Source organism: Saccostrea cucullata, unplaced genomic scaffold, assembly GCF_032062105.1.
Source record: "Saccostrea cucullata isolate Sc308-1 unplaced genomic scaffold, CSIRO_AGI_Scuc_v1 ctg365, whole genome shotgun sequence".
In the NCBI taxonomy this organism is placed as follows: Eukaryota; Metazoa; Mollusca; class Bivalvia; order Ostreida; family Ostreidae; genus Saccostrea; species Saccostrea cuccullata.
Window position 1 is genome coordinate 33,707 of NW_026936150.1, and position 14,464 is coordinate 48,170.

General features: G+C 33.4%; 1 protein-coding gene across 2 annotated transcripts; it reads right to left on the minus strand.

The window, feature by feature from the left end:
- Positions 1-711: 711 nt before the first annotated feature.
- On the minus strand, positions 712-14,140 carry LOC134244907 (zinc finger protein 284-like). Of its 2 annotated transcripts, XM_062727141.1 has the most exons (8): positions 14,101-14,138; positions 9,277-10,705; positions 8,922-9,119; positions 7,976-8,115; positions 5,772-5,854; positions 5,248-5,337; positions 4,049-4,143; positions 712-2,026 (listed from the first exon to the last, which is right to left on the minus strand). In XM_062727141.1, exons 1-8 carry the CDS (start codon positions 14,109-14,111, stop codon positions 1,589-1,591), a joined length of 2,484 nt encoding a protein of 827 aa, XP_062583125.1. In that variant the 5' UTR covers positions 14,112-14,138; the 3' UTR covers positions 712-1,588. The 2 variants fall into 2 exon arrangements, with proteins under 2 accessions (XP_062583125.1, XP_062583126.1); XM_062727142.1 differs by lacking the exon at positions 5,248-5,337 and having other exon boundaries at positions 14,101-14,140.
- Between the last annotated feature and the right edge of the window lie 324 nt (positions 14,141-14,464).

Consider the following 14,464-nt stretch of genomic DNA (forward strand, 5'->3'; position numbering starts at 1 on the left):
TGAATGCAGTAAAGATCTACATCTCTAATTGTACTATTTGTATATCCTCATACTCACACGTGCTATAATTTGTTTTTTTATTTGTCACCATTTATGTTCTCTGTATACAACTGTAAAATTGTGATCATATTAATAAACTCAGTTCAGTTCAGATATCAAATAAAACGTGTGAAAAGGACAGTTACGAAAACTGTACAACTTACAGGATGTATTCAGTGTTTTTACTGGGGCCCACTCGATTGGGAACCTTCTAGAAGCAGAGGGGAATGTTGGAAGGGCTGGAATATGTATGTCTAAATCGAGTGTTCAGAAGGATATTGAATATGATGGAATATTATCTGCAATATTTTCAATATGATGAAATATTATCTCAATGTTTTGAATTACCGCAGTATTTTTTTTTTCAAGAATTTGAATCCTTTAATTTAAAGCATTAAATTTTAGTTTGAAAGGGAAACTTGAAGAGATAATTAAGAGTGAATTTTTTTTTTTGTAATATAATAGTTTTGTGAATTTCTTTTATTTATGTAAAGAAAGGTTAAAACATCAAGTGCCTTAGAAAGAAGAATATTAACTTACATGAATAAAAAAATTAAAAATAATTATGGTCAAATCAGGGACCTATTTATGGCTCAAACTTTCACCTTGATCAAATAAAAAATATGCTAATCTGATAAAATGAAATGCTTAGAGACAACAAAAACTAGGAAATACAGAACATACTTTTATTCAAACAAACATTCTCTCAGAGATGATACACCTTAATGTCACTCTATCTCTTGTTATACTGTATAGATTTCACCAATAACACAGAGCCCCCCCCCCAAATTTTAAAACACAGTTACATGCTCTGAAACATACCTGGCTTTTCAGTGCATATTCTCAAAGAATACTTTTGATTTCCTATGAGGTGTAGCATAATATAAAACAGAGCTATCAGGAGCTTGCCTCTGAAAAATATTTCACCTGGCTACTGAATAGAAAATACAGAAACTTCATGCACTCATCTCTTAGATGCACCTTTTAAGGTCTATACACTATTGACTATGAAAACATTCAAATATTTGAGTAAACTGTTCTCCTATTGTCTTACTGCTCAGAGTGATCTGTCCCTGCTCAATGTGAATTATCTCACTGCTTACAGTAAGATGTCCTCTGCTCTTAGTGAACTGTCCCCTGCTCAATGTGAATGCTCACAGCGAGCTATACCCTGCTCAGAGCAATGAACTGTCTTCCTGTTCGGGTTAAACTGTCCCCTTGCTTAGATTGAACTGCCCCCCTGCTCAGAGTTAACTACCCTCAACCCCAATCAGTGTAATATGTCCTCCTGATTAGAGTGAACTGCCCCCCTTCCCCCCACTTAAGTGTGAACTTTTCTGCCAAAGAATTAATCCCCCTTTTCAGTATGATTTGTCCCCCTACTCAGAGTGAACTGCCCCCACCCTCCATTCAGTATGAACTGTCCTTCTGATAAGAGTAGACTGTCTCTTTAATCAGAGTACACTTCCCCCTCCCCTTTCCCCCTAATTTAGATTTAGTACAAACTGTCCTTCTGCTAAGAATTAACTGCCCCCTCTCCCCATTTGCATCAACTGTCCTGGTCTGTGTAAACTGACCCCCTACTATTCTCCTCTTCAATGTGATCTGACCCCCTACTGTCCTCATCAGAGTGAACTGACCCCCTACTGTCCTCTTCCTCAGAGCGAATTGTTCCCCTACTGTCCTCCTCATCAGACTGGACTGTTCCCCTACTGTCCTGATCAGAGTTAGCTCCCTCATTACTCAGAGTCCAATGTCTTTGTTCGGAGAGAGAACTTTCCCCCTCGGTGCTCTTTCCTGGGCCCTGAACCTGTCTCAGAGTTTGACCAACTGCCTCATGGTACCCTTTTCCTGACAACATGGCCTCTTTTCGTCGAGAATCACGAGTAGATACCTCTTCTTTGTGAATGCTGCGAATGTGTTTCACAAGATTTCCTTGACGATTACACTTGTACGGACAGGCATGACACTGATATATCTTTCCAACCTAAAAAAAGATTATTTTTTAATCACCATTTTAAAAATCTTCTTGTATCAGATATATACCAATTTAAATATACTGTAGATCACTTAATTTTCGCAACACCTTATTTTTGGGAGATAGTCATTGACTCTTTATTAGCGAGACAAAATTTTAACGAATTGTGGCTATTGCTCTATATAGTCTTAAGGAATTCTATAATATGTGAGAATGAAATTTTCGCGAGCATACCGTCTCGCGTAATTACGCGAAAATAAAGTTCTCACGAATAAAAAGTGATTAACAGTAGTATGGAATCGTATTTTAGCAATTTTCAAAGTATATGCATAAATACTGAAGTGTAATACAATTTTGATGAATAATTGTATTTAATGAATATTAATTTGTACATTTAATAAATATTATTTTGTACATGTTGTTTTTATATCCATTTTGTGTTAGGTATAAATTTATTTTTTGATTTGAAAAGTCAAAATAGTTTTTTTCCACACTTTTATGACACTGTTATAGATAAAAACTACTGAAGGCAAGATTATGCCCCTAAAAGAAAAACAAAGCACTTACAAATGCAAAGATTTTTAAGCACAAACATGCACAAGTTTTATATATTTCTTGTCAAAAACATTTCACAGTTAAATCACATGTATAGTACTCTTATTATGTTCTTGATAATAAATTTCTATACTTGACACCAATTTCATGCAGTCATTAATGTTTTGAAAGTTAGTGGAATTGATTTCTTGATAATTCTACCAGAATGTAAATTAGGCAAATCGATAGGTTAGGCCTTGGGGGCCATAAAACTTAGACAAGCTCACTTTTGATCTCAGTCTCACTATTATCAAAGGAATATATGGTGGAAAAGTGAGACTTAGATCAAAAGTGAGCTCATCTAAGTTTTATGAAGCTAAGGAGGCCTAATATGTATTTATATCTCATGCGGATGTCTTTGTGTTTGATGTCAGTGGGTGAGGACTATTGAAATTGACATGAAAGGCCTCATGTAATTTAAATCTATTTGTGTTTATTTTTAAAAATCCAAATCTACAATTTTATTTCACAATAAAATGGAAATATAAGGAACCACTGTTTAGTTAGCATAGGACATTAACAATTGTGGAAGACATAGGATATTTATACATAATGGACTTTGCTTGTTATGCAAATTATTCCATATTTCCCACTATCTTTGATGCCCTGGCATATTATATTAACTGGACAGTGATGCATTAAAGAAACTTGGAGAATGGGCAATAAATAAACATTTATCACTGTTGATGCAGAGATAGAGCTAAAATTTGCTAAATTCAGGGACTTAAACTGTCAAATGATAGAAAATGATAGTGGCATGTCACATTACACAGGGACTCACTAAATGCAGGAAAAAAAAATATGATAAAATTCTAGGGGGTTTCACAACTGCATATGACAGGAAGTCGTTAAATATACAGGAGGTTGCTAAGACAAGTTTGACTGTTTATCTTTTTACAATGAAACTCCAGTTTTTTAAACCAAATAGGACAAAACAAAACCTTGAAAAAATCTGATGAGGTAAAAATTCCTTAAGTAAAAGAGAATTAATGGACTCTATTTGATATGTGGTATTTGAGAGATATATAAAAGTTTGAGGTAACATTCACCTCTGTGTTTGAGTGAGAGTGTGCTCCTTTGTGTGTGTGTTGTAATACTGTAAACCAACTTTTATTCGGGTGCGAGTAATTTTCGCGAATTTCGCGAGAGCCTCATCATCGCGAATATTTCTCGCCGCGAACAGGTTCTTAAAGACTATGTGTCTATTAAAAAGAGAATCTAAATAGGCTTTATCGCGAAAATTAATCGTGTGTTACCCCCGGTCAATTTGTGTGTGTGTGTGTTTGAGTGGGAGTGTGTTCCTTTGTGTGTGTGTTGTAATATGCTTACCTCTGTGTTTGAGTGGGAGTGTGTTCCTTTGTGTGTGTGTTGTAATATGCTTACCTCTGTGTTTGAGTGGGAGTGTGTTCCTTTGTGTGTGTGTTGTAATATTCTTACCTCATGGATATTTCTGATATGGATTTCTAAACTTCGTTTTCTCCGATACACTTTAGCACAGCCATCATAGTGACATTGTAGATAGGTTTGTTTGACTGAAAATGAAAAGGACAATATCAAGGTTGAATGTAAAGAACAAGGTACAATGTCAATACAAATAAAGCCCTATATTTTTCTAAATATGAAAGTGATACTAGAAATTAAAATTCATTCTTTCTGAATTGTAGGAATTCCATGCATTAAGAAAATGTTTTTCACATATGACCTCCTAAATGCTAATTGTGACATCATTAATTCGTGCACTTTTCCTGTATTTCTTTAAAAGTTGCAGAAGACATCAATTTTCAGTGGAATTTTCTTTCAGTCGAGAAAACATACCTTGTCACCGTCAGCCACAAAGATTTTGAAATGTGTGATTTTACAAAGCAGTTTACATAACATACCCAAAAAGTGAAGTGGGCGACGGTGGCAGACACTATTTCTTAAAGGAAAATAAGCACAGAAATGAGTCATTCTGAGGCTCTGTTGCATAAAACTTAGAAATGTACCAAATTATAATGACGTCATATTTCCAGAGTGGTCCTCCTTCGTACTATATTCTTTCATGATTCAACATATTCATCTACTCAACTCTTGTTGAAGCCATTTACATAACTTTTTAAGACAATTAAATTTATAGGGCACAATAACCCCCAAACTGTACCTTATTCTTTAACTTCAACCTCAGTTATTGTCAATTAACATTGTTAATTAAACAATACCTCACAGTCATATACTGGTTACCAACTTTTATTCGCGTGCGAGAAATTTTCGCGAGGTTTGCAATAGCCAAGTCATCGCGAATATTTCTTGCTGTGAACGGGTTCTTAAAGTCTCTTTTTCTATTAAAAACACTTCCAAAAACGGCTTGATTGAAAATTATTAGTCGCAAACTAGTTTATGCCTGTTAAACCGCGAAATAAAGTCGCCGCAAATAAAAGTTAGTTTACAGTATACCGAAGAATACATGACATTCATCTTTGAGTTTCACAGACATCTTGCTATACAAGATATCTGAGCATTTCTAATCTCCAATATTTACATGTATGCAATCCCCTTGTAACAAATCCTAATAAAAATTAACCATGTACATGTTTATATAGTTACTTATACATGTAATATATTGGAAAGATTTAAAACATTGTTAATTAACTTATTACCATGCCGCTTTCTGTGGATATTGCAATTAGATTTGGTAAGAAATGCTTTTCCGCACACGTTACATTTGTAGGGTCGTTCTATTTCCAATCCTATAAAGAGCAAGAAATTTTAAATCATACAACAGACAGTACATGTATTATTATTAAATTTCTGTTTTCTTTACAAATTTTAAAGACTGAAATAAATTCTTATTTTTTTTGTCTTCCCAGTTCATCTGGAGATAGAATAGAAAAAAGAGGCTCATGGGCTACAATGCTCACCAAATATCTCTTAACAAAAGATTATCAAGAAACTTGCACACCTAAATACAAAAGTAAGCTAAGAGTCATGGGAATTCATCACACAGAAAAAGTGATTTAAACATCCCAACACTTCATCACCAAGGAATATCTAAACTTGATGAGAATGTATCCCCCATCTCGTCACCCCAAAAAGTGACAGTACAGACACACAGGTACACCTAGTTATACACTGTATTGTCATTGACCATTGTGTATAATGATGAATATATTTTATACGATACCTTTCAGCTCTTTGTGTCTCAACTCATGAGTTTTCAACAGACCAATCTGGTAAGTCACAAAGTCACACTGGGAACATTGATACCTACAAAATGATGAAGTATTCTCATCAAGTCACAGCCAGGAGAGTTACTTATGTATATACATACAACATAATGCAGTGTTATAGGGGGCTTGTCCTCCGAGTCTGATAACTGAAGATGCACTAGTTAAAAGGTAAAACTGTATTCTCACACACTGATTTAGCTATTATGATCTATCAAAATTTCATCATACAATTTTATATATTTACATTTGCATATATCTTTCTTAGATGAACCTATTGAAGAGAAAATAGTTAAATTCTGTGTGAATTTCATTTGGGGAGAGAGGTCATAGTGCAATCGGATCCTGAGCGATGTGATATTTTGACCAAACAATTTCTAGGTTATTGCACATCACTACATAGCACTACGTTGGCCTGTTCGTGTAATAAATACAATTTAACTCAAAATGTAATTGTTTCAAATGTAAATATAAGTAATAAACAACAATGTTAAAAAGTTCACTGTGAAATGAAATTTTAGTTGGTATGTGATCAAATCTACTGAGAAGCCCTTCAGCCTTCACAGGATTTGATCATGTGACCAACTAAACTTTCATTTCCCAGAGAACTTTTTAACATTGTTGTTTATTTCTTAAAAGGCCGATGAAAGAAAAAAAAAAGTACGTAAGGGTTGCCCGCAACCCTGTGTCTCGCCTGCTGTCGCTGTGGTTAGTAAGAAATGATTGTCTGATAAACTGAAGCATTTATTGACATTTCAGAAGGAATAACTCAAAAATACAATAATAAAGAAATGGAACAGCTGACTTAATATCTAATCCCTTGGCGATTATATTGGCATTTATATATATATACATATACCCTGTAAATTCACAAATTATTGTGATGTTTTTATTATTGCGAATATTGCAACGTGTTATGAGTCGCAATAATTTGAACTTGCATTTTGAAATCAAATCCACTGTATATGTATCAAGTCATTCATGCAGAAAATGTAGGTGAAGATTACCTAATTATGGTACTGATATTGTTGGTTACCCATGATGTGTAGACTGACAAATTATCATGCCACTATAAGTTATAGTTGCTGAGATATGGACCTCCACCATAAATTTATGCAAAGTCACTCATGCGGAAAAATGTAGGTCAAGATGACCTAATTCTGGTACAGGCGTTTGTGGTTACCCATGATGTATCCACTGACAAATTATCATGCCACTATAAGTTATAGTTGCTGATATATGGACCTCCACCATAAATTTATGCAAAGTCAATCATGCGGAAAAATGTAGGTCAATATGACCTAATTCTGGTACAGGCGTTTGTGGTTACCCATGATGTATCCACTGACTAACTATCATGCCACTATAAGTTATAGTTGCTGAAATATGAACCTCCATTATCAATTTAACCAAAGTCATTCATGCAGAAAAATGTAGGTCAAAATGACCTAATTCTGGTACTGATGTTGTTGGTTACTTATAACCTGTACAATGACAAATCATCATGCCATTATAAGTTATAGATGCTGAGATATGGACCTCCACCAAAAATTTAACCAAAGTCACTCATGCAGAAAAATGTAGGTCAAGATGACCTAATTCTGGTATTTGACGTTTGTGGTTACCCATGATGTATCCACTGACTAATTATCATATCCCTATAACTTATAGTTGCTGGAATATAGGTCTTCACCATAAATTATCATGAAAAAACTAAGTCCAACTTAAGGAAAAAATACGGAAAAATTTGAATTTTTTTTTTCAAAATCATACTTGGGATATAAATTTTTATCCATACTGAATATTGTGTCCAAATTTCAAGAAGACTGAATAAAATTTGAGAAAGTTATTGCAGTTTATAAAACTTTGAAATTTGGGTTAACCAAAAGTTGGACGCCGACGACGACGACGACGACGACGGAATCTATGGTCGCTATGTCTCGCTTCGCGACATTCGTCGCAGGCGAGACAAAAAGAGCATATTATTTGAAAAGTACAGCGCACTGTATTTCTTTAACACTAGGACTATCTTGCCCATTCAAGTCTGCGCGCGTCATGAAATATTCCTACGTGACAAGTCTGTGTGATTCACACACCAATAACTCACACAAAACTTAAAAACATTCCTTAAATAAATACTAAGTGGACAACCAAGACTTACTTCTTCATTCCTTTTGGAATCTCATTGTGCTCTCTGAACATATGATTGAAATATCTGTACCGCTCTATGAAGTTCTCATTACAATACATGCAGAATCCTGCTGACCTGTATTTCTTTTCATGCACTCTTTCAATATGATTCTGCAAAGATTAGCAAAGACTTCAATGCAAACTCTGTTGAAAATTTTTAAACTTTCTCGTGGGCAATCCTTTTTCACTATAAAATGCTTTAATATAGTATCAGAGTATTATGTACTTGATCGACATTTAAGGGTAGGGAATTTGGTCCCATTAGGGATGGAAATCCTTAATTACCATCATTCATCAATGAGTGCATTGTTGTCCATGCCAAAACCAAGTACAGTGGACCCTCATTTATCCGGACGCTTTGGTTCCCAGTCAATTTGTCCGGATATGTGAAGCGTCCGGATATCTGAATCACCAGTTAAACAAGACAATATAACATTTAAAAATTTCGTTCCGATGAAAAATCGTCCGGATACTGAAGCATCCGGATATCTGGCGTCCGGATATCTGAAGGTCCACTGTACATATTCAGTATGCATGTTTTTGATTGAAAGTCAAAATGGTATTTGTTTTCAAATCCATTTCGTATCTTTTATTTATTACATTTTTACCCGTGAAATACTGTAATTTATTCATTGAATAAAAATGATATCCTGTCACAGTGTGAAAGGATATCAAAATGATATCCTGTCACAATGTGACGAATATCAGAAATGAGGGAAAACTCTCGATTTCCCTTCCCATAACGAAGATTGCTGTAAAAAAAACTTCCTTGACCTAAAATGAGATAGATGAAAATAAATAAACCAATCTGACAGCGAATAAAACTGTCAAAATTAACAAAAATATTTTGCTAAATCCATGTTTACAGTGTTTTTACTTCACATAAAGTCAAAGGGTTAAAATTTATTGATAGAGACCTTGACAGAAGCCTCGCTGATAAAGGTATTCCCGCAGATTTCACACGGTATTCTGGGCCTGTCTTTATGAGTCTTTCTGTGGTTTTTGATGCTTTTGACTGCTTCTCCACACACATCACAGATGCTGCGTTTCTCACAATGCACTTCTTTTTGATGTGTTGAGAATTTAGCTTGACACACAGTCCAGTATTCACAATCCTACAACACAAAATACATGCATTACACTGAAAAAAAGATTACAAAATACACAATCCACATATTTCAATGGAATTTAGATTTTATTCAAATAAATTTTGGTTATCTGATAGATATAAGAATTATTCAAACATCAAAGATAGTAATACAGCTAACATACATCGAAATCACATGTTTTCTTTTGGTAGACTGTCGAGTCATATTCTACACCATGTGTCTTCACTATATGTTCCATATACACGTCTGCCTGGCAGCATTTATAAGAAAACCCACAGATTTCACATTTAACATTCTGAACATAAGCTGAAGGATGGGACTGTATAGCATGCTTGTTATACTTTTCTCGCCCCTCTGCTGTTTTGGCATACATAAAAGGATCCTGATTCTGTTTGAGACAATGCTTACATTTCTTTAATTTACACCCTCCCTCCTGTGCTTTGGCTTTCTTCTGTCCAGTATCCTTTAAGTCTAAAGGACTCTTTTTTCTTTTAGATATGTTATTCTGGCCCTCTGTATGAAATTCCTGCATCGGTTCTACACTCCACTCTCTCACTGAATTATTGTCGGAAATGTCAGCAGTTTTCGATGTTTCTACACTCCACTCTCTGACTGAATTATTTTCAGCAGTTTTCGATGTTTCTACACTCCACTCTCCCACTGAATTATTGTCGGATATGTCAGCAGTTTCCGATGTTTCTACACTCCACACTCTGACTGAATTATTTTCGGCCATTTTTGATGTTTCTACACTCTCAGACCCCGACTCCATGACACAATCTTCCTGTTCTGTTAATACCTCTGTGTTTTCTGACTCTGGGCAAACTAGGTTTTCTGTGTTTACTTGTTTTACTGGTATTATCTCTGGTGGTTTGTCAGAATAAGTCCTGTAGCCTGTTGTTTTTTCATATTCAGATGTATCATCAACTTTGTTGTCAGTGGTAGGAGATTCAGCTGACTTGTTATTATTAATCAGTGTGTCAGAGCCGACATCTGATGACTGACTAAGCAAACACTCCTCTAAATTTTTATCCCATTTGTCTGTAATACTGTTAAAACTGTTACCAGGCATTGAATGTTTGGATGTACTTGGCTCTCTACATCTAACATTTGTTGTGGTAGAAAAATTCCTTTGATAATCAGGCATTGATTTAATGCAGAAGGTGTATTTGTCATCTAGTTTCACATCTGATTCAGAGGAAGATTTAAGGGCCGATAAAGCTGATTCTAAAGATTTTTGTTGAGTCAGGGAGTCTGACATACGTAGTAAATTAATACCCATGAGTTTTCCAATCTGAGCAACTCTAATTGCTGCAACTAAATTCAATGAACTTTTCCCTGAATAAATTAACTTTATAAAGTTATTAACATCTGCAGTTGAGAATTTTAAAGCCTTAATTGTGTTGATGGTGTCAATGTAGAATCCATACATTCCCCACATGGCTAGGATGATTTTATGGGCGTAAACTTCTCCATCGCTGCACTGTATACAACAGTCACACAGGATTCTATTCTTCTGGTATAGATACATGACACTGGTCAGTTTGGTGGATAGATTTGAGGCTGTTAATGAAATTTCTTCTCCCATTATCCTGTAAAATATAAAATTACAATCAAATCCTGCATGCCCTGTATGGCTTCACATTTTAACCAATGTTTACATGTTTCAATCATTTGGAAAGTAAATATGATTTACTATTTAAAGGTCAAAATAGAATCATGCCATGGAATGTTTTCATATTATTATATTGTTTAAAGTAGCATATACCATTTTGTAATCATGTAAATTAGTTGAATCTGATTGGTCGAGAAAAATTTGTTAAAAACACTATTACCCGCTGAATAATGAAGCCACGCCCTCCAGCGTAGCAACAGTCAACATTGCTTGATGACGGGTAATATTCCAAAAAATAGCGACTGCGCAGAATTTATGCTCGCATGGTTCACTGTTATATGTATTTGTATAAAACATTCAGTATGATATAATAAATATTGCATGTAGTTGAGTGTAACATTGAAAATTTTCACCCCAAGAAAACCATTGTCAACCGAGTAGAGATCTGATATTAAGATAAATTTAAAACAGGTAAAACTAGACCTGTCTCTTAGTGATTCAGCGATAGTCGCCGACGATCGAAAAATCGTCGTTGGAAGCTTGGCGATGCCAACAATCGATAGCATAACAGCAAAATCGATTGTCGCTATATATATATATATATATACTTTAAACATAATGCTAAATCTTAACAATTTTTGTATTTTTTTCGTGTTTTGCACATTTTTTCTCTTGTACAAAGATGGCACTTCGATTATTTTTTATACATTTTCCATGTGCACACAAGTTCCTGACCGTCGTCTGTACTAAACGGTGCTTGTAATTTAACCTTTGGTAACTGAGTCAGTGAAAAATTCGTAAACATGCTTAGAAAATAATAATTATGGCTTAATCTAAATAATAGTCCCTTCCATCAGACATAATTCATATAGGCAGCAAAAGAATTGATGACTAAATATATCCATTAAGAGCACCACTTAAAAAAATCGTCTTTTAACCTGAATTTCCTCTGTTCTCATATGAAACGATATTTTCTACTCTCCACTCACATTTTATGTATTATTTTTTGATTGTTTAAATATTAAGGGGCCAGTCAGAAGTTAAACACTATGCTACCCTTTTTTTAATCATATATAAGGAATTCAAAAGAAGTAGTGTTATTTTTATTGTGCACACCCATTCAAATGTGAACATTTATGAAGGTAGACAACTTGTTGAACTTTTACTTTAATTTTTTCCTAATATATAGGAATAAAATTTTAATGAAAATTATCATCTTTTAAAAATTAAAACCTTTCATCAAAATTTTCAATGTGTTAAACCGATCAATATAGTTTAATTATAAACATTTTAAATGTTATTAAAAAAAATGAAACATATAATTGTCTATGCAAGTTATCAGTTTCATAATTTTATATATTATACTTTCATGTAAAATACTTGAATCTGATTCGTGAAGTTTTAAAATTTAATGAAAAAACACTACTAAAACCTTGAATAATGAATTGCCCTCCTGCGTTAGCAACAGTCAACATAGTTTTGACGACATTTTAAATGTTATTAAAAAAATGAAACATATAAATGTTATGCGCGCACGGTTCACTCATAATATGTATTTGTATAAAACATTCAAATAATGTAATAAATATAACATGTATTTGAGTGTAACAGAAAATTTTCACCCCTCATTAAAACTATTGTCAACCTTGGCCTGCGTTCATATACGGTTGACAATTATTTACAAAACTGAAAATTTTCAATGTTACACTCAACTACATGCAATATTTATATAATATAGTGTGACGTAACCTATTTTCGATAGTATTCTAATTTCGATAGGGTAATGTTTTTAACAATAAATCAGAAAAACTTTCGTAATTTTTTGCAACATGGTATCCCAAAATTACCACCAATGAAAAAAGTGAAACCAAACAGATTTGTAAAATTATGCCATTTAGAGAGGTAAGATTTTTTTTTCTTTTTATCTATTCAAATTACGCCCTTTTCTCATAATGTCAAAAAATTCACTGTAAAATCCTATCTCCTAAGGTACTGAAAACAACAAATTGATGTTAAAAAATGTTATCTATCTAAAAAAAGCTCTGTGTTATGGCTTAAAAATAGAAAAAATTTTGGGCAAACTTCCCTTAAAAAATAAAATGGAGGTTATCGGGTATTTTATTTTAAATTTTGACATCTTTTAATGCTTTAGGTTTTGTTTCTGTTAAATTTATTGTTCATTATTTTTGTAGTGTATTTTCCATTGTCAAAATGGGAAATTTACAGGTTGACAACTTGTTGAATTATTATAGACCAAAGGCTATGGATAATGCTTTGAAAAGCAGACTTTTAAAAATCCTGGCTTTGAAATTTTTTCAAGTGTTTTTTATAAAATTAAATGTTAACCAAAAAATAAAAAATTTGAATGTTATAATTAAGTATATTTTATTTGTTGTTAAGATTATAGTTGAAAACATGACCAAAAAATCCAGTACGAAAAAATGAAAAAAACAAATAAAAGAAAACAAAAACCCACACAAAATAACATAATTTGATGCGCGCACGGTTCACTGACATATGTACTTTGCACCATACTTTCTGTATAATCGAATATATATTGTGACTGTTTCATTCAAAACAATGTCGGATTATGGCTGATCCAAAGAAAGTTTTCTTGTACTGAAATTCTTGATTTCAAAAACAAATAAATGTCTGAATATATTTATTTATTGATGACTAATAATACATAAATAATTGAGGTGAGAAAAACATGGATGCCTAGATTAAATTTTTAACAAAAGTTTTACACTATCGAAAACCGGTAGCGCCAAGATACATGTACTATTAAAAAATTAATTTTCTTTGATATTTAAACAAGTGTTATCCTTTCCTTTAATAATTGTAGAAAATTACCATATTCATTAAAACTGAAATATTGGCCTAAGTGTTCTTTACTGTAGTTCTTATTAATAACACAAAACAAAATTAAGGCCCAAAGGCTAATGATAAAAAAAGAAACATGAGAAATGTTCAATTATTTCCGATAAAAAATGAATGTTATAAAATTTTTGTGTCTGTTAAGATTAGTTGTCGATAATCTACCAGAAAAAATCCTCAAATTCTGAAACACTACTGTCTCTTAACTAGCGAATCCCTCCCGCAGCTGCACCATTACGGAGATCCTAAGGAGTTGTACTGCCCTGATTTCAAAAAAAAAAAGCTGATTTAGATGCTACATTCTTACATAATGGTTAAAAAATTATATTGAAGGTTATATAAAAAATTTTCAGACAAAACAGACACAAAAAACGCCCTAACGATGAAAGCTGACTAGATACAATAACAATCCATATTGGACTACATTAAAAAATGGTTTTAATATCAAAGAGACATTAGGATACATCAAATAAAGCCAAGAATCGTCGAAATTACCTCAGCTCCATTGACTCAAATGAGTCCAAATCCAATCGTTCGATCTCCACAGACTCCTACCATCGAATTCATACAGGAAGCATTATTGTTAACACTAAATTTAGAAACTTTATGCACGGCAATCGTATTTCCGGGATAGTGTATATCAGTACAAGTCATAAATATTTCTAGTTGTTGTTGCTTTAATATATTTATTTAAGCTAAGATAGCAGATAATATGAAAACCAAACATTTACATCCAACGAACGCTTTACATACATTTTGATGTCACAGTGTTTTACTGTTGATAATATGAAAATGTGCAGCCATCAAAAAGCCGGTTGACCCCCCCCTCCCCCCTTTTTTTTTTAAATTAGTCAAGTTC

Excerpts from the sequence above, each read along its gene's own strand:
- LOC134244907 (XM_062727141.1), bottom strand. Across the intron at positions 8,116-8,921 it reads TCAGCGAGGCTTCTGTCAAG|AATCATATTGAAAGAGTGCA; the intron begins GTCTCTATCAAT and ends TAATCTTTGCAG. Across the intron at positions 5,338-5,771 it reads GAGACACAAAGAGCTGAAAG|GATTGGAAATAGAACGACCC; the intron begins GTATCGTATAAA and ends TGCTCTTTATAG.